This window comes from Tamandua tetradactyla, chromosome 23 (assembly GCF_023851605.1).
Source record: "Tamandua tetradactyla isolate mTamTet1 chromosome 23, mTamTet1.pri, whole genome shotgun sequence".
Classification (NCBI taxonomy): domain Eukaryota; kingdom Metazoa; phylum Chordata; class Mammalia; order Pilosa; family Myrmecophagidae; genus Tamandua; species Tamandua tetradactyla.
The window spans coordinates 36,489,658-36,509,414 of NC_135349.1; the positions used below are offsets into that span (position 1 = coordinate 36,489,658).

A 19,757-nucleotide genomic window follows, 5' to 3' on the forward strand; every position below is an offset into this window, starting at 1 on the left:
GTTATACAGTGAAGATAGGATTTAATAAATGAATATGATTGCTGAATCACTAAGTTGATATCTCTTTTAGTCTCCAGTATCTTAGAACAGCTAGAAGTAAAAACCTAAAATCGTGGAATTGTAACCCATGTCAAACTCTGAAATATGTTCTACAACTAATTGTTGTGCTGTGCTTTGAAATTTATTGCTTTGTCGTATGTATGTTATTTTTCACCAAAACAAGGAGGAAAAAAGTCCATTGTGATGATAAAAAAAAAAAATATTTAAGCCTTCTAGTCTCCTGTGTTCTGAAGCAGCCAGAAGGAAAAATCTGAAATGATGGTATGGTAGCCCATGACAAAATCTGGAATCTGTCCTAAAACTACTTGTTGAAGAGTGCTTTGAAAATTATTGCTTTTTTATTTCTTTGCTTTGTATATATGTTATACTATACAATGAAAAAGTAAAAAGAAAAAAAAGAAAAAATGGCCAAAATATTTGAACAGACATCCTTCTAAGGAAAAGTTATACAAATGGCCAGAAAGCATGTGAAGGATGTTCAACACCATTACTCATCAGGGAAATGCAAATCAAAACCATAATGAGATATCATTTCATATCCATTAGAATGGCTGCTATTAAGAAAAAAAAAGAAAAGAATAAGTGTTGGAGAGGAGGCAGAGAAATTGGAACACTCATTCACTGATGGGGGGGGTTGTAAAATGATGCAGCATCCATGGAAGACAGCTTGGCAGTTCCTCAGAAACCGAAGCACAGCATTACCATATGGCCCGGCAGTCCCACTACTAGTTATATACCCAAAAGAATTGAAGACAGAGACTTGAACAGATATTTGCACATCACTGTTCATAGCAGTATTGTTTATTCAAAATTGCCAAAAGATAGAAGCAACTCAAGTGTCCATCAACTGATGAATGTATAAACAAAATGTGTTAATTCATACGATGAATACATACGATGAAATATTATTCAGCTGTAAAAAGGATTGAAGCTCTGATGTACGCAGTAAAATGGATGACTCTTGAAGACTTCATTCATGTAAAGCAAAATAAACCAGACACAAAAGGACAAATATTGTATGGTCTTACTGATTTGAAATAATTAAAATAAGCAAACCCATAGAGTCAGAATCTAGAATTTAGGTTGCCAAAGGATGGGATAAAGATAGGGAATAGGAAGTTAAGCCTTAAAATACACAGGGTTCCTATCTGAAATGATGGAAATATTTTGGTAATAGAAGGTGGTGATGGTAGCACAACGTTGCGAATGTAATTAACAACACTGACATATATATAATGTGATTAAAAGGGGAAATGTGAAATTCTATATATGATAACAGAATAAAGTTTATTTTTAAAAAAATTCCATGAGAGGGCAGTGTGATGGTGGTTTAGTGGCAGAATTCTCACCTGCTACGCTGGAGACCCGGGTTCAATTCCTGGTGCCTACCCATGGAAAAAAAAAACCCATGGAAAAAAAAATCTGTGAGAACTATACTACACAGTGAACCCTGTTAAACTATGGAATATAGTTAATAGTACATTAATAAAATGTGCTATCACCAGTTGTAACAAATGTTCCACACAATAATGCAAGGTATTAATAATAAAGTGATATATGGGAATCCTGAATTTTATGCATGATTATTCTCTAAACCCACAACTTCTCTAATACAGAAAAAAAAACCACAACGTGATACCACTTTATACCTGCTAGGATGGCTATAATCAAGAAGGCAGTGACAAGTGCTAGTGAGGGTATGGAAAAATTGGAACCCTCATATACTGCTGAATGGAATGTAAAATGTCCCCACTGCTTTGCAGAATGGTTTGGCAGTCTCTCAAAACTGCCAAAAGTTAAACATCGAAGATGGCGGCTTAGTAAGACGCGCGGATCTTAGTTTCTCCTCCAGAACAGCTACTAGGGGAGTAGAAACGATACAGAACAGCCCCCAAAGCCACGACAGAGATCAAAAAGACAGCGTACCCCATCCTGGAACGGCTGGCTGGCTGAGAGAACCTGCTCTGGTGAGATCGCCGAGGGGCGCGGGCTTCACCGGGCGGGGCGGCAAGCGGCCGGAGTCACTCCCTTCCCCCTTCCCAGGCCGGCTGGGAGAATTGGACAGGCGGTCCCCTCAAACCGCGGCGGCTGGCACCCACACCACACGCGGTCCCCCGGACCAACTGAGAGAATTGGATCGGAAATCCCCAGGTCGCGGAGAACAGTGACCGGGGGGGGGCGCCTCTTCCAAACCCGTGACTCCCCGGGAACGGTGCACTCTCCCGGGCGGGCCGCTGCGGCTGGCGCCCTCTCGCCACGCTTGGCGCCCCGGGCCGACTAGGAAATTCGGATGGGCGCTTTCCCGGGCTGCAGCGGTCAGCGATCCTCCCCGCGTTTGGACCCCGGGCCGGCTGGCACTCTTCCAAGCTGCTTCGGCTAGCGAACCTCCCGGACGGCGAGAGTTTTCCAAAGTTAAAGGACCCACAGCACCTTTTACTGGTGGGACCCGCAGACAAACGTGTGCCACGAGCACCACCTACTGGGCAGGATAAGAAAAACAGAACCCAGAGATTTCACAGAAAAATCTTCCAAACTTTTGGATCCAACACCCAGGGAAATCTGTCTAAATGCGCAGATGCCAGCAGAAGATAACGGATCACGCTCAAAAAATTGAAAATATGGCCCAGTCAAAGGAACAAACCAATAGTTCAAATGAGATACAGGAGCTGAGACAACTAATGCTGAATATACGAACAGAAATGGAAAACCTCTTCAAAAACGAAATCGATAAATTGAGGGAGGACATGAAGAAGACATGGGCTGAACATAAAGAAGAAATAGAAAAAACAAATCACAGAACTTGTGGAAGTGAAGGACAAAGTAGAAAAGATGGAAAAAACAATGGATACCTACAATGATAGATTCAAAGAGACAGAAGATAGAATTAGTGATTTGGAGGATGGAACATCTGAATTCCAAAAAGAAACAGAAACTATCAGGAAAAGAATGGAAAAATTTGAACAGGGTATCAGGGAACTCAAGGACAATATGAACCGCACAAATATACGTGTTGTGGGTGTCCCAGAAGGAGAAGAGAAGGGAAAAGGAGGAGAAAAACTAATGGAAGAAATTATCACTGAAAATTTCCCAACTCTTATGAAACACCTAAAATTACAGATCCAAAAAGTGCAACGCACCCCAAAGAGATTAGACCCAAATACGCGTTCTCCAAGACACTTACTAGTTAGAATGTCAGAGGTCAAAGAGAAAGAGAGGATCTTGAAAGCAGCGAGAGAAAAACAATCCGTCACATACAAGGGAAGCCCAATAAGACTATGTGTAGATTTCTCAGCAGAAACCATGGAGGCTAGAAGACAGTGGGATGATATATTTAAATTACTAAAAGAGAAAAACTGCCAACCAAAACTCCTATATCCAGCAAAATTGTCCTTCAAAAATGAGGGAGAAATTAAAACATTCTCAGACAAAAAGTCACTTAGAGAATTTGTGACCAAGAGACCAGCTCTGCAAGAAATACTAAAGGGAGCACTAGAGTCAGAAACGAAAAGACAGAAGAGAGAGGTATGGAGAAGAGTGTAGAAAGAAGGAAAGTCAGATAGAATATATATAATACAAAAGGCAAAATGGTAGAGGAAAATATTATCCAAACAGTAATAACACTAAATGTTAATGGACTGAATTCCCCAATCAAAAGACATAGACTGGCAGAATGGATTAAAAAACAGGATCCTTCTATATGCTGTCTACAGGAAACACATCTTAGACCCAAAGATAAACATAGGTTGAAAGTGAAAGGTTGGGAAAAGATATTTCATGCAAATAACAACCAGAAAAGAGCAGGAGTAACTATACTAATATCCAACAAATTAGACTTCAAATGTAAAAGAGATAAAAGAGACAAAGAAGGACACTATCTACTAATAAAAGGAAAAATTAAACAAGAAGACATAACAATCATAAATATTTATGCACCGAACCGGAATGCCCCTAAATACGTGAGGAATACACTGCAAACACTGAAAAGGGAAATAGACACATATTCCATAATAGTTGGAGACTTCAAATCACCACTCTCATCAATGGACAGAACATCTAGACAGAGGATCAATAAAGAAATAGAGAATCTGAATATTACTATAAATGAGCTAGACTTAACAGACATTTATAGGACATTACATCCCACAACAGCAGGATACACCTTTTTTTTCAAGTGCTCATGGATCATTCTCAAAGATAGACCATATGCTGGGTCACAAAGCAAGTCTTAACAAATTTAAAAAGATTGAAATCATACACAACACTTTCTCGAATCATAAAGGAATGAAGTTGGAAATCAATAATAGGCAGAGTGCCAGAAAATTCACAAATACATGGAGGCTCAACAACACACTCTTAAACAACAAGTGGGTCAAAGAAGAAATTGCAAGAGAAATTAGCAAATACCTCGAGGCGAATGAAAATGAAAACACAACATATCAAAACTTATGGGATGCAGCAAAGGCAGTGCTAAGAGGGAAATTTATTGCCCTAAATGCCTATATCAGAAAAGAAGAAAAGGCAAAAATGCAGGAATTAACTGTCCACTTGGAAGAACTGGAGAAAGAACAGCAAACTAATCCCAAAGCAAGCAAAAGGAAAGAAATAACAAAGATTAGAGCAGAAATAAATGAAATTGAAAACATGAAAACAATAGAGAAAATCAATAAGACCAGAAGTTGGTTCTATGAGAAAATCAATAAGATTGATGGGCCCTTAGCAAGATTGACAAAAAGAAGAAGAGAGAGGATGCAAATAAATAAGATCAGAAATGGAAGAGGAGACATAACCACTGACTTCACAGAAATAAAGGAGGTAATAACAGGATACTATGAACAACTTTACGCTAATAAATACAACAATTTAGATGAAATGGATGGGTTCCTGGAAAGGCATGAACAACCAACTTTGACTCAAGAAGAAATAGATGACCTCAACAAACCAATCACAAGTAAAGAAATTGAATCAGTCATTCAAAAGCTTCCTAAAAAGAAAAGTCCAGGACCAGACGGCTTCACATGTGAATTTTATCAAACATTCAAGAAAGAATTAGTACCAACTCTCCTCAAACTCTTCAGAAAAATCGAAACGGAGGGAAAACTACCTAATTCATTCTATGAAGCCAACATCACCCTCATACCAAAACCAGGCAAAGATATTACAAAAAAAGAAAACTACAGACCAATCTCTCTCATGAATATAGATGCAAAAATCCTCAATAAAATTCTAGCAAATCGTATCCAACAACACATTAAAAGAATTATACATCATGACCAAGTAGGATTCATCCCAGGTATGCAAGGATGGTTCAACATAAGAAAATCAATTAATGTAATACACCATATCAACAAATCAAAGCAGAAAAATCACATGATCATCTCAATTGATGCAGAGAAGGCATTTGACAAGATTCAACATCCTTTCCTGTTGAAAACACTTCAAAAGATAGGAATACAAGGGAACTTCCTTAAAATGATAGAGGGAATATATGAAAAACCCACAGCTAATATCATCCTCAATGGGGAAAAATTGAAAACTTTCCCCCTAAGATCAGGAACAAGACAAGGATGTCCATTATCACCACTATTATTCAACATTGTGTTGGAGGTTCTAGCCAAAGCAGTTAGACAAGAAAAAGAAATACAAGGCATCAAAATTGGAAAGGAAGAAGTAAAACTATCACTGTTTGCAGACGATATGATACTATATGTCGAAAATTCGGAAAAATCCACAACAAAACTACTAGAGCTAATAAATGAGTACAGCAAAGTAGCAGGTTACAAGATCAACATTCAAAAATCTGTAGCATTTCTATACACTAGCAATGAACAAGCGGAGGGGGAAATCAAGAAACGAATCCCATTTACAACTGCAACTAAAAGAATAAAATACCTAGGAATAAATTTAACTAAAGAGACAAAAAACCTATATAAAGAAAACTACAAAAAACTGTTCAAAGAAATCACAGAAGACCTAAATAGATGGAAGGTCATATCGTTTTCATGGATTGGAAGACTAAATATAGTTAAGATGTCAATCCTACCTAAATTGATTTACAGATTCAATGCAATACCAATCAAAATCCCAACAACTTATTTTTCAGAAATAGAAAAACCAATAAGCAAATTTATCTGGAAGGGCAGGGTGCCCCGAATTGCTAAAAACATCTTGAGGAAAAAAAACGAAGCTGGAGGTCTCGCGCTGCCTGACTTTAAGGTATATTATGTAGCCACAGTGGTCAAAACAGCATGGTATTGGCATAAAGATAGATATATCGACCAATGGAATCGAATAGAATGCTCTGTTGTCTTTTTATTTCTTTTTCTAAATCAATGCAAATGTACTAAGAAATGATGAATATGCAACTATGTGATGATATTAAGAATTACTGATTGTATGTGTAGAATGGAATGATTTCTAAATGTTTTGTTAATTTTTTTTAATTAATAAAAAAAAAAGTTAAACATCCAACCATCCACTCTTAGATGTATACCCAAGAGTAATGAAAGCATACCCACACAAAAACTTGTACATGAATATTCATAGCAGCATTATTCATAATAGCAAAAAAATGGAAACAACCTAAATATCCATCACCAATGAATGGGTAAATTAAATGTGGTATTTCCATACAAAGGAGTATAGTTCAGCAGCAGAAAGAAATGAAGCACTGTTATGTGCTACAATGTGAATAAACCTTGAAAATATGCTAAGTGAAAGAAGCCAGTCACGCACACACACAAAAACTATATATTGTATGATTCCATTTAAATGATATGTCTAGAATAGGCAAATCCACAGAGATAGAAAGTAGTGTTTGATTAGAGCTACAGTGGGGTGGGGTATAAGAGGAGGATGGAGAAATTAGGGGTGGTGGTGATGCCTGAGAAGCATGAAAGTTTCTTTTTGGGGAAATGAAATGTTCTAAAATTGATTGTGGTGCTAGATGCATGATTCTGACTAAACTAAAAGTAAGTGAATTGTATCTCAATAAAGCTGCTTTTTAAAAGTTTGTAGTTGAAGTGATAAAACCACAGAATGAGATAAAAAGAGGGATTAAAGAACCAAAGAAACAAATTGAAAAGCAAACAATACCATTAAAGATCTAATAAATAAATTAGAATCAGCAAGGAATAACATATACAGGGCTAATTCTGAGAAAATTGCACTTGCTATAGAAGAAAAAGACAGACATTGAAGCAAATGCAGAGAATGTGATTCATAGGGAGGCCAAACAAAGATAACTCCTGTAGTAGGAAACCCAATAGATAGTATAGAAAATTTGACAAAGAAGTCAATAAAGTGCTGTTTCTACAAATTTTATGAGTAGGTTATGTTCTAAGAAAAATTGATAGAGATAGTTGACCAAAACATATAGGCTGATTAAGTTATTGGACATCCTGGAACTAGACAGGAAAAGCAAGACAATAAAGGAAAAAATATCTGATGGACGCTAGACTTCTCCACAGCAACTTAAAACGTAAGAAGAGATTGAGAAACAGTTTGATGGTAAAGAAGATAGATCAGGTCTTCACAGCTATGGACTGAAAAAATGGTGAATAAGCAACCTAAAATGGTTTCTCATCTTAAAATTGGAACTACTGTTAAAGATAATCCGCTATATGTTCTCAAGGTTGGGAAAGGGTATGAAAGAAAGCTATTTTTATGAGCTATGGCATTCCTGCGTGAAAATTAATCTTCCTAGCATTTTGCCAGTGGTTTGTCTATCAGGCAAGCAAAACTTACAGGAGAAGCAAAATTATGACCAAATTCCTGGACCGAATGGATTTTTATGTTCTTCCTGTGTTCAGTATTGATGAATATATTTGGTCACGGACGCAGAATCGCATGTGGAGAAGAAACTGTTCCAAGAACCAAAACTCCAGATATATTGGCACTGACTTCAACAGGAATTTTAATGCCTCATGGAGCTCTTTCCCTAAAACCAAGGACCGTGCAGTAATACCTATTGGGGTTCCATATCAGAGTCCAAGAAGGAGATGTAAGCTGTCACTGACTTCACTCAAGGCCAGCTGAAATCAGTCAATACCTACATCACCTTCCATTCCTATCCCCAGATGCCGTCGTTTCCCCATGGATATACTTCAAAACCGGCTCCTGACCACAAAGATCTGACCAGAGTTGCAAAGAGTGGCACAGATGTTCTATCAACTCAGTATGAAACCTACTACATCTATGGCCCATCAGCATAAAAAAATTACCGTATAATCAGGTTCTTCTTTAGACTGGGCTTATGATCTGGGCATCAAATGCACATTTGCCTTTGAACTCAGAGATACAGGTAAATTTGGTTTTCTCCTTCCAGACTCTAGGATAAAGTCATCCTGGAAAGAGAGCATGCTAGCTGTCCAGTTTATTGCCAAGTGTATCTTCATGCACACATCATAAAGAATTGTCCTCAGTTTAGAATATCAATTAATGTTTTGTGTGTGTGTGTGTGTGTGTGTGTGTGTGTCTTTCACCAGAAAGTCAATCTTCACTTCTAGATGCAGCATCCATGTCACCTACAGACGTCCTTCTCTTGCTCACCTAAGACCTGTGTTATTTCTGTTTGCTTTTACTTATATTTAGTAGCAACTGGGCAAGGCTTTTAAGTGAAAGCTTTAAACTATTTTTCCTTACTCCAATTAAACTTTGGATTCATCAGAGTGTTATTTTCCAGAATTTTGAAAGATGATATATATATACGGGAAAGAATTGAGAACCTTTGGTTTTTCCAGTATCAGATTCTTATTATATGTCTTCATCATTTCATGTGCTAATATAATAAAAATAAAATGCTTTCCAAAGCTAAAAAAAAAAAAAATTAAATCAACCAAGTAATCAATGAATCAAAACAAAGAATTTTTGAATGGCTCATGTTCAAAGAATTTGAGTGTTAGATTTGTTTAAATACAGATGTGAGACTAAAAATGAGGGAATTATAGTTGCAGGACCAAATATAAACGTTATAAACCCTCACACAATAAAAATTGTTTCATCAAACACATCAAAGGAGGTAGGGGAGGGGAGGTGGAGTGAGAGTTAATCATGGCATAATTCATAAAGGAATCAATGAAATTAGTCTGATTGATTTAAAATAATCCAGACAAGGACCTCTTTTGTTGTTCAGATGTGGCCTCACTCTCTCTAAGCCCAAATTTGCAAGTGAAATCATTGCTCTACCCCCTACGTGAGACATGACATCCAGGGGTGAAAGTCTTCCTGGCAACGTTGGAGATGACTCCTAGGGATGATCCAGCCCTGAAACTGTGGGATCAATATTTCCATCCTAACTAAAAGGGGGAAAAGAAGTGTAACTAATAAATTATCAGTAGCTGAGAGAGTTCAAATATAGTCGTGAGGTGGCTCTGGAGGTCACTCTTACGCAAGCTTCAGTTAGACATTGCTACTTATAATAACTTGCCAAACCCCCAAACCAAAGCCATTCCAGCCAAGCCTAAAGAACACACAGGGAAATATATATGATTCTACAAACATTCCATGCACTAGAGCACTTTTCCAGAAACTTACAACCTCCAAATGAGTCCCTGGACCAGATAAGTCCTGAAACCTAGAGGGTATAGCTCCTCCAGAACATCAGCTAGTTCCATCTCCTTACCCCATATTACTGGCAGCCTCTTCCAACATGAAAAAGTTAGAATGGTCATAACCCAAATACCCCTAAAGGTATTTTAGAGGTAGAAAGGGATAGAAAGATCAAAGGTGATGGTGGAGTTGTACAGAGAAGGTAGGGTTTAACAAGTGAATATGATTGCTGAACCATTAAATTGATATTTCTTTTAGTCTCCAGTATCTAGAAGTAGAACTAAAAACCTAAAATTGTGGAATTGTAACCCATACCAAACTCTGAAATATGTTCTACAACTAACTGTGTGCTGTGCTTTGAAATTTATTGCTTTTTTGTAAATACGTCATTAAAAAAAGAAAAAACATTGATTGTGATGATAAAAAAATATTTATTCCTTCTAACCTCCTATATTCTGAGCACCTAGATGGAAAAAATCTGAGATGATGGTAGCCCATGACAAACTCTGGGATCTGTCCTGTAACTAGTTGTTGAAGAGTGCTTTGAAAACTATTGCTTTTCAAATAGTTGTTATAGTATACAATTAAAAAAAAGTTTAAAAAAATAAATAATCAGACAAAGAGAGAAGCATTGGGCAGGGGTGGGATGGCGAGGTACAGCTGGTGAGAGTAGAGAGAAGGAGAAAGGAAGGAAGGGAAGGGAGAGATGAAGAAAAAGAAAGAAAATTAGGAAAGTGAATTTGGGAACATGTTGTTAGTTGTGGTGTGGAAATGGATGAGACAGGATTGCAAAATGTTCATAATTTTTGAAGTTGGATAATGAATGCGTGGTGCTTTATTGGCTTATTATATGAGTCTCCTTACTTTTGTGTATTTTTTTATTTTTCCATAATAAAAAGTTAAAATGCAATAACAAAGAGAGATTAAATTATTTTTTAAAAGGTGATTTCAACACCCTAATGGCTTAATTTTAAAAACAAAATTTAGAAACCAACCTCTTGAAGAATTATCTCACATTCAGCAGTTCCTTTAGTTTTACTTTATTCTCCTTGTCTTCTGCTAAAGTTAAGTAAAATTAAATGTAATAGCTTTATTTTAAAATTGCATACATAAAATGATCCTATTATCATATCCTTCCTCTCATCTGTCTGCCCTTTTATCTTCTAAATGTTTCTGTGCCTAGCAAAAGGGCTGGAAAGATGGCTATCAAAAGTTATTTATGGATGTAGTGATTTGGAGTGATTTATTGCCTTCTTTTTTGTTCTTTTCAGCATATCCTGTTTATATTATTAAAATAATTTAATAATCTGAATACGTTGCTTTTACACAAATAAGCCACTACACTTTTTTTTAGCCACTACACTTTTCATGATGTTGCTTCAATTTACACAGTTTCCAGCAATGTGTAAGGTTCGCCACAACTATTGTCAGTATCTTTTTAGATGCCTATAGCTGAAACAGTTGGAAAATGTTTTATCAACGTCCCTCAATTTCTGACATCAACTTCAAATACTGCAGTAACTCAATTCAATTCGAGTCTGGTTCTAAGCACCCAGAGTTAGGCCAGGTTAAGATTTTCCCTTCAGGCATCATTCACAGAACTCACTGAGAGAGCCATACTTGGGATTCTAGTTTATTGCAGTGAAAGGAAACAAACAGTCAAAAGAAGAGATGCAGAAGGCGAGGTCTGGAAGGGTCTCAAACACTAAGCTTCCTTGTCCTCTCCATGGAGAACAGAGGCGTCCCCCTACTGGCACGGTGACACCATTATCAATCACGGAAGTTATGGGAGCTTCACATGTCCAGAGCTTCTATGGAGTTTCATTATGTAGGCATGATTGGTGGAATCAATGACCATGTGGTTGAACTCAACCTGCAGTACCTCTCTCCTCCCAGAGGCCAGAGAGGTCTGGCTGACCTGACTTGCTCAAAGCCCCAACCCCCTGATCCTATGGTTAGGTCGACCCCCTAAGAATACAAATGAGGCTGGCCCCACCCTATCCTTCATTAGCATATGAACTATCAGATTGGGTCCTGGGTCCACCAAGAAAAACAAAAGGCACTCCTAACATGGGAAATTCCAAAGATTAAGTGGTTACCTTCCTAGGTTACTATAGACCACCCAAGTTTTTATTTTGCTACATACCTCAAATATTAAATCGAAACCCTTTGTGTGCTAATCATCTGTTCTCTTTCTTTGTGGCCCAGGAAGCGTCTATGACTTTTATTTCCTCAAGAAAGGTAGTGGACATTGGGACACATGGACAGAGTATATCACCAAAGAGGAGGAAATTATCCCAGCCAGTGCAAAGGTAAAACAGAGGCATTGGCTATGGAGTTTTGGTTTCTGGATTATCTGGATATTCTCCAAGATGGAGGAATTAACGTCAGCTCTGCCTTAGCATCCTTAAAGAGCTTTCTTTAGATAAAAGATTCAAACACAAGCTGGATTGAACCTTCAAAAGCATGGACTTCAGAATTAGAGAGATCTGGATTCTTTATTTACTCTTCATTCTCTCTGCTTCAGTTTATTCAAGAGTAAAATGGAAGAAAAGGAGGGTTACAAAGATTGAAGGCAATATATGTGAGCACATGGCTCATAGTGGGTGCTAGATCAATGTGGGTTGCTGTTTTGATTATTATCATTATGAATAACACCAAGGTCATCAGTTCCCCTCTCAGTCATCTCACAGAGAATTCTTACCTTTTCTTTAAAATCCCCAGAGAAAGGTTTCTTTGGTCAGAATTCTCAGAAAAGGGGTCTGAACTTGTAGGTTTTCTGGTCAGCAGACAATTCATGTAAAACTCCTTCTCATTCCAATCCTCGTGGAAAGTTTTTCCAGATATGCACATTTATGCCTTTTTTAAGAGAACTGGCAGATATAATGTATCTTTCTGCCATGATTGCAAATCATTTGGGACCTGGGAGATGGTTGCAGTGGATTTTAAGAATTTGGGTAATTTGGACAATCATATCAAACACTGGACAGGACCCTGACTGCATGTGATGAGGGCATAATGAGTGGGGTGAATGCATTCTGACTCAGGACACAGCCTGGGGGTGAGTACTGTGAAGAAACCCCAAACTCCAAGGTCTTAAATGTTTATTCTCCTTAAAGAGCTTAGTCATCGGAACTCCAGGAATTTGAAATCTTGTTGAATTTATGTGGATAAAAGTTAGTCCGATACAGAAAATATTTTCAATTCTGCTGGGAAGTTTTCTCTGGTCAACCAGTTATCCAAGCCCCTGGGGGGTGGGGGTGTGTGTGTGTGTGAATCTTTGGAACTTCATTCATGTTAGATTCCCAGTCTTGGTACCAAAATAGGAATCTGGTATCTGGTCATGTGACTTAGGACAAGTTAGTCAGCTCTCATAGAGCCTAAGTTTTCTCATCTGAAAAACTGCATGAATAATACACCTGCCTTAGAGGACTACTGAGATACTGCAGGGGGTAACACATGCAAAAATTCACAGCTTCATACCTATTCATTCTCTTCTCCATTTCAATTCCCTTGCCCATGTGCTCCTATTCCCTTGGTCAAATCACTTATCAAAAGAAGCCAAGTCTTCACTTACAGGTACATATAGGGGCCCCCATGTTGCATAAACCCAAGTGGCACCATTTACATTATGGTCTAGTTGTACATTAGAGGATATCATTTACATTAACCACAGTGTGGATGATACCCCCTGGAGTTGGGCAGCACCGTGACCTGATGTTCACTAGCCCCTTCCAGCCTAGCACACAGAGACTACAGTACACCATATACACCTTGCTGCCCCTTCCTCGGCCCCAACATAAGGGCCAAATGTGGCCACATGGCCAACGACAGATTCAGGCTCAGAGAAGCCAAGCTGAGGTAAGACGTTCTGCCCAAAGTAATAGGGATTCCAGAAGACCTTGCAAGACCCAGCCCTTAGGGTCCTGTTGGGGACCAAATACCAAGAAGATTGTGTACAATCCCCATATTGGAAGAGGTCAGGGGTTAGCTGGGGATAGGTCTTAGCAACTGAGTATTGGGAAAGAAGATCAGGAATAAGCACAGCAGATGAGAGTCCAGGTGACATCAGACCCTTATGAGCCAGTCAGCATATGTGGAGATGGACCTGGCCTAGGCAAGGCAGACAGGTTGGTACAAAGCAGTGGTCTTCAGAAGGCAGCAACTATGGCTCAACCCTTACTGTAACTCATCTTTCTAATATAAGTTACTGAAGATCTCTGGACCTCAGGTTCCTTGTGTATAAAACAGGGACAATCATGACCACCTTTACATGCATAATCTCATTTAATCCTCAGAACACCTCTGTGAACCAGGTGCCATTGTTATCCTCATTTCACAGATGAAGAAACTGAAGAAACCCAGAGAGGTCCTAAGGATAGGAAGGGATGGAGCTGGATTTTGAAACCACATCACTTGAATGCCAAGACCCAGTCTTCTGGGCCTGGGACCAAGCTTTTCCCATGTCTTTCTGGTACAGGTCTCAGACCTTATCATCCCCACAGTGGAGACAGCCCGGCAATCCTTCTTCTTGAAAACCTACATGGACCATGAGATTCCGATGCTGTTCGTGGGTCCCACGGGCACTGGCAAATCAGCGATCACCAACAACTTCCTTCTCCGTCTTCCAAAACACGTCTACCTGCCCAACTGTATCAATTTCTCTGCCAGAACCTCAGCCAATCAGACCCAGGATATCATCATGTCCAAGCTGGATCGACGGCGAAAGGGCCTTTTCGGGCCCCCCATAGGAAAGAAAGTGGTGGTATTTGTGGGTAAGGCATTGACTGGACACAGCCAGGTTCTTCCTCTCCAAGTTGTAGCCTCCAGAACCTCCCTCTGAAAGGCTACTCTCCCTGAATCTTTTGACCACTTCTCAATGGAGTTGTTTTCTTATTGCTGAGTCTTGAATTCTTTTTTATATTTTAGATACAAATTATTTATTAGACGTATTTTGCAAATATTTTCTCCCGGTTTGCAGCTTGCCTTTTCTTTACCTTAACAGTGTCTTTTCCAAGATAGAAGTTTTTAATTTTAATGAAATCTAACATCATATTTTCTTTGATGGGTCATTTTTTGTTGTTTAATATCTAAAATGTCATTGCCAAACCCAATGTCACCTAGATTTTCTCCTAGAAGTTGTATAGTTTTGCATTTTACATTTAGGTCTATGAACCAGTTGAGTTCATTTTTGTGAAAGATATGAGGGATGCTCAATAAATAACTAAGGATTTTTTTTTTTACTAGTTTCCTTACATTTACTTATGGAACATCTATGTGCTGGGGGTAAAAATGGTGAACAAATAAGTCCTTTCTCTCAAAAAGCTAGTGGTGAAAACAGACAAACTGGTTACTATAATCCTCTATTTGCAGGACCAGCTACATAATTTGAAGGGCCTGTGCCAAGTGAAAATGCAGGGCTCCTTATTCAAAATTTAAGAATTTCAAGATAGCAACAGCAGGACATTAAATCAAGCATGGGCTCTTCTGAGCATGGGACCCATGCAACTGCACAGGTTGCAGGCCCCTGAAGTGGGCCCTGGTTGTATGGGAATGGTCTCCGAGAGAAGCACAGAAAGCAGTGGGAGAACATGGCAAAAGCATCAAGTCAGCTTCAGGAGTGAGAAATCTGACTCCTTAGTGAACACACACCAGAAGATAATGGGTGTAGTCCTGGATGTGTTGTTTGAAATGCATGTGTCCTGGAGCCTGTAGACATTGTGCTTCCCCGAGGAAGGTCCAAGCTAAAGCTGTCATTCAATGTCTAGTGTCAACGTCCAGTCCTTCCCTCCCCTCCTCTTTCCTTTTTTCTTTCTTTCCCGCTTTCTTTTTTTCTTCCCTCCTTCCTTCCCTTCTTGCTTCTTTTTTTTCTCTTCTTTCTTTCCTTTCCCTTTCCTTCCTTCTTTCATTATGCAAGTATTTGTTGATCGTATAATATATGCCAAGTTGTCCGTAAGTGAGGCATTATCAAAGCCTTTTTGGTTGAGGGGGACTGACTTCACCTTTCTTACCTCCAGCAATTAGCAAACTTTAGCATATAGTAGGCAGTCAGTATCTTTTGGTTGAGGGAATCGGAAAAAATAAATGCCTGGTAAAGCTAATCCATGCATCCTGAAAGACGTAATGAGTCAGAAAAGTCCAGAACCAAGGAAAATTCCTTCCCATCTTCTCAGGATGCCCATTGTCTGGGACCTGCCTAGAGTGGGTCTGCAACAACTGGACATGAAATGCCCCTTTAGGAGGGAGTCACCATCTGTTACCTCCTGGAGGAGCATGTTTAGCCAGAGGATTCCATTGCCTTACAATGCGTGGGTATGGCTTCTTTCCCCAGATGACCTCAACATGCCTGCCAAAGAGGTGTATGGGGCCCAGCCTCCCATCGAGCTCCTGAGGCAATGGATTGATCACGGTTACTGGTTTGACAAGAAGGACACAAACAAACTGAACATCACAGACGTGCTGCTCGTGACGGCCATGGGACCCCCAGGGGGAGGAAGGAATGACATTACCGGTAAGTGAAGGAGAGAGTTCATCCCTCTTCGCCCACTGAAAAGCCAGGCATTGTGAATGGAGGAGACATCCCGGGCAGTCTGTCCTAATGGAGGGAGGAGCAAAAGTGTGTTTAGACTGTAGTCGGAGGGGCTTGGTGTAGCTCCAGGGAGTGACACTGGAAGACTTCATGTTGACAGTTGTGTGAAATAGGAAGGAAAGATGAAAAGAGGGTGTGAGGAGTCTTTGCCTAGGCCCTAGAGGAACAGAGAATCTCAGATGGAAGGGAGACCTTGGTGTGGCCAGCCTGTGTTCCAGGACAGAGGGTAGATGAGAGCTTAGTAGGGGTGCATGTCAGAATCATCTGTGTACTTGTTACAGTTCTTCAGGTGGTCAGAAACAGAACCCAACCCAAAGTAGCTGAAACCAAAAACAACAACAACAAAAAAGCAGGGGTTGCGGTGGATTTTACCTTGCCACTTTACAGTCTATGCATTGGTGCAACTTGATGCGTCTACCACTATCTGTATTTTTGTTCTGATGTACCATTTCCAAACTTAGATTCTGTGTGAGACGAAATTGCTGTCTCACCTTGGACAAGTCTCTCCTCTCTGGCACTCAACTTTTTCATCTGTAAAATAAGGAAAATGAACAGGATGATCTCGTTTGGGTGTCCAGACCGCCACCTTCCACTTCCAGAGTAGAGCCTATGAATGGCTTTGCCTTGAGTTTCAATACAGCAGGATCTCAGGTCTCTAGCATTTATAAGTTCAACACCTCTCTCACCAGTAAGAGGGTGAGGAGCCTGGCACATTACTTTTCCCTGTGTAACACCTGGCCATTCAAAGTGGAATCTTTGTTTCCAGTCCATGTCGCAGATATAATAACTAGCATTTGGACAGCATTTACGTTTCTATGTTTTTGTCACAAGCATGACCTTTGCAAAGACATATAATAAAGCCAGTACCAAGTGACCACCAGGAACACATCTGTAGTCATGTGAAACCAGGTTATTAATTTACTGCTGTAAGTGAGTCTCTGCATCATGGAGGAGTGTGGTAGTGCCTGGTGAGAGGGAATCAAATGAGCTTATACTGGGTGATTTGGAAAGTGCTGAAGGAGGCAGGGGGTCTGTTCTGTATTGGGTGCTTCCAGGAGGAGGGGCCAATTTGATAAGTAGGTATCTCAATAGTTTTTATCCAGGAGCCAGGAAGAAGGAAGTGATGATACTGCTGTCACTGGTAAAGAAGCAAGAGTCACTCATGCTAGTTGAGAGGGGGAAGTCAGGTCATGTTAATGGTTATGAGTGATCTTGTTTGGGTCTTGTCCCATCATGGCCATGGAGTGACTACATCTGATGTTGAAATTTAAATGAAATTGTGTCCAGCCAGGAACCCACAGCCTAACTGAATGTGGCCAGGCCAGCTATAGTCTACCAGCTTTCAGAGCAGAGATGGTGAAACTGAGGCTCAGAGCAATATTGTGTGGTGACTGAGAGTATGGTTTAGCAGCAGAGAGATCTGGAATAGGGGAACATAAACTAAGCATTAAATAACACTATGCTGTTACTATCCCCGTCATCAGAAGGGTAAGGACTTTCTCAAGTTATGTGCCAATAGATAAATGTGGGGGGTGTATACACACAAACAATAGATGTTTTAAAGTATATTGGAAGAATTTGGGGGAGTTGACAGCAGCAGTGGTGGTATAGTTTTGGGATCTTCCCAAATCCCCTCATAAACACTGAGCCATCAAATAGCAAAAACCAAAAACCTATGAACAACTATAAAAACAGTTGGCAGAGTTATCCCCACTGCTTCCAAAATACGTATGGATGGGAACACATCACTGACAGCGATAAGGTCTACATGTTTTCTGCAGCTGTGCAGGAGAAAGATGGGGAGTGATGGGGCATCTAACAGACCTGAGAATGGTAGAACCCAAAAGTAGCCAATGGGTATTCACTGGTAAGCATGGTTGCCAATTTGAGAACAGAAACTGAACCTGGCAGGTCTTTCACTACCCAAATAACAAATGAGGGCAGTGAGCCTACAGAAAGTTCTGAAGAGGCTGGAGCTGCGAGCCCTCAAAACTGACAAGCCAGGTCTCCCATCTGAGGCAGGACCCTACACTCAATAGAAGCTTCGGAGAGTGGAATCAGAATTAAGACAATTAAGAGTAATAAAAACAAAGGAAAGATTAAGTCCAAATAAAATTGAGAGGTGGCAACTGAGTCAGGACATTTCAGAAAGCAAGTCACTATATTCTTGAACACTTAAGAAGTCAAGAGAAAAGGGAACTTTATAGTTAGAAAAGCCACTTTCTGACTGCACACACAAAAATGAGGGGAAAAAAGTATTGAATATTCCATAAAACTTACTGTAAGAAAAAAAAAGAGAACAGAATTACACTGCTACTTCAAAAGTGCACCAGAAAAACATACTAAAGAGAAAAAAAAAAAGACTAAACTGTAATCTATTTCAAGACAATCTAAAAAGTTTGATTAAATGATGTAAGGTGTGAAAGAATAACAAATCAGAATTAGAAAAATTCAGAAATTAGATGATGAAACTCAAAAAAGAATGAGGGCAAAAGGTTGTTTTAAAAATGAAAACAAAACTAGAAAGGACAAGAGTGCTGCTGTGAATATCAGTGCACAAATATCTGTTCCAGTCTCTGCTTTCAATTCTTTTGAGTATATACCTAGAAGTGGTATTGCCAGGTCATATATAATTCTATACTTAACCTTCTGAAGAACCACCAAACTGTTTTTCTTGTAGTTGCACCATTTTATATTCCCACCCACGGTGTTTGAGTGTTCCTATTTCTCCACATCCTCACCAACACTTGTTTTCTGTTGTTGTTTTTTTTTAAATGATAGCCATTCTAGTAAGTGTGAAATGGGCCTTTATTTTTTTTTAAATGATTGAGCATTAGACTAGTAATGTCCAATAGACCTTCCTGCAGTTATGGGGATATTCTGTACGTGCATTGTCTACGACAATCGCCACTAACCACACATGGCTTTTGAGCACTTGAAATGTGGCTAGTCAGACAGAGGAAATCAGTTTTCAGCCTTATTTGATATTAACTAATTTAAGCTTAAATAGTCACTTGTGGCTGGAGGCTACCATATTGGACAGCACAGTTCTAGAACATTAAGGCAGAGGGAAAACTGACTCTCCTAGATCCCAGGGCCACTAGGTCCAGGAGGTAAGTGTGGGCATTTACACACTCATATGTGTGCATGTTTTCTAGGTCGATTCACTCGCCATCTGAATATCATTTCCATCAATGCCTTTGAAGATGATGTTTTAACCAAGATTTTCTCTTCTATTGTTGACTGGCATTTTGGGAAAGGGTTTGATGTGATGTTCTTAAGGTAAGAGGTTCTCGTGTCTTCCCAGAGATTAGTCTGGGGTTCCTTGGTTTGGGCCCCCTGTTGACTTGTCTGTCTCCCTTTCTTCCCAAGATATGGGAAGATGCTGGTGCAAGCTACCATGACAATTTATAAAGCCGCAGTGCAGAATTTCTTGCCCACTCCCTCCAAGTCGCACTATGTCTTCAACCTGCGGGACTTTTCACGGGTGATTCAAGGAGTCCTACTCTGCCCTTATACCCACCTGCAGGTCAGCCACTATCATTTCTGTTATCAAGATCAT

General features: G+C 39.6%; 1 protein-coding gene and 1 pseudogene across 2 annotated transcripts in view; both read left to right on the forward strand.

The window, feature by feature from the left end:
• The window catches only part of DNAH3 (dynein axonemal heavy chain 3), a 220,557-nt gene that overhangs the window by 149,440 nt on the left and 51,360 nt on the right, over window positions 1-19,757 (forward strand). For both annotated transcript variants that reach the window (XM_077141603.1, XM_077141602.1), the window contains exons 42-46: window positions 11,815-11,918; window positions 14,087-14,381; window positions 15,938-16,117; window positions 19,354-19,477; window positions 19,568-19,724. In XM_077141603.1, the coding sequence (XP_076997718.1) occupies window positions 11,815-11,918; window positions 14,087-14,381; window positions 15,938-16,117; window positions 19,354-19,477; window positions 19,568-19,724 (860 nt within the window). The remainder of the gene's footprint in view (window positions 1-11,814; window positions 11,919-14,086; window positions 14,382-15,937; window positions 16,118-19,353; window positions 19,478-19,567; window positions 19,725-19,757) is intronic.
• Window positions 7,008-8,466, forward strand: LOC143667803 (mast cell carboxypeptidase A-like; annotated as a pseudogene).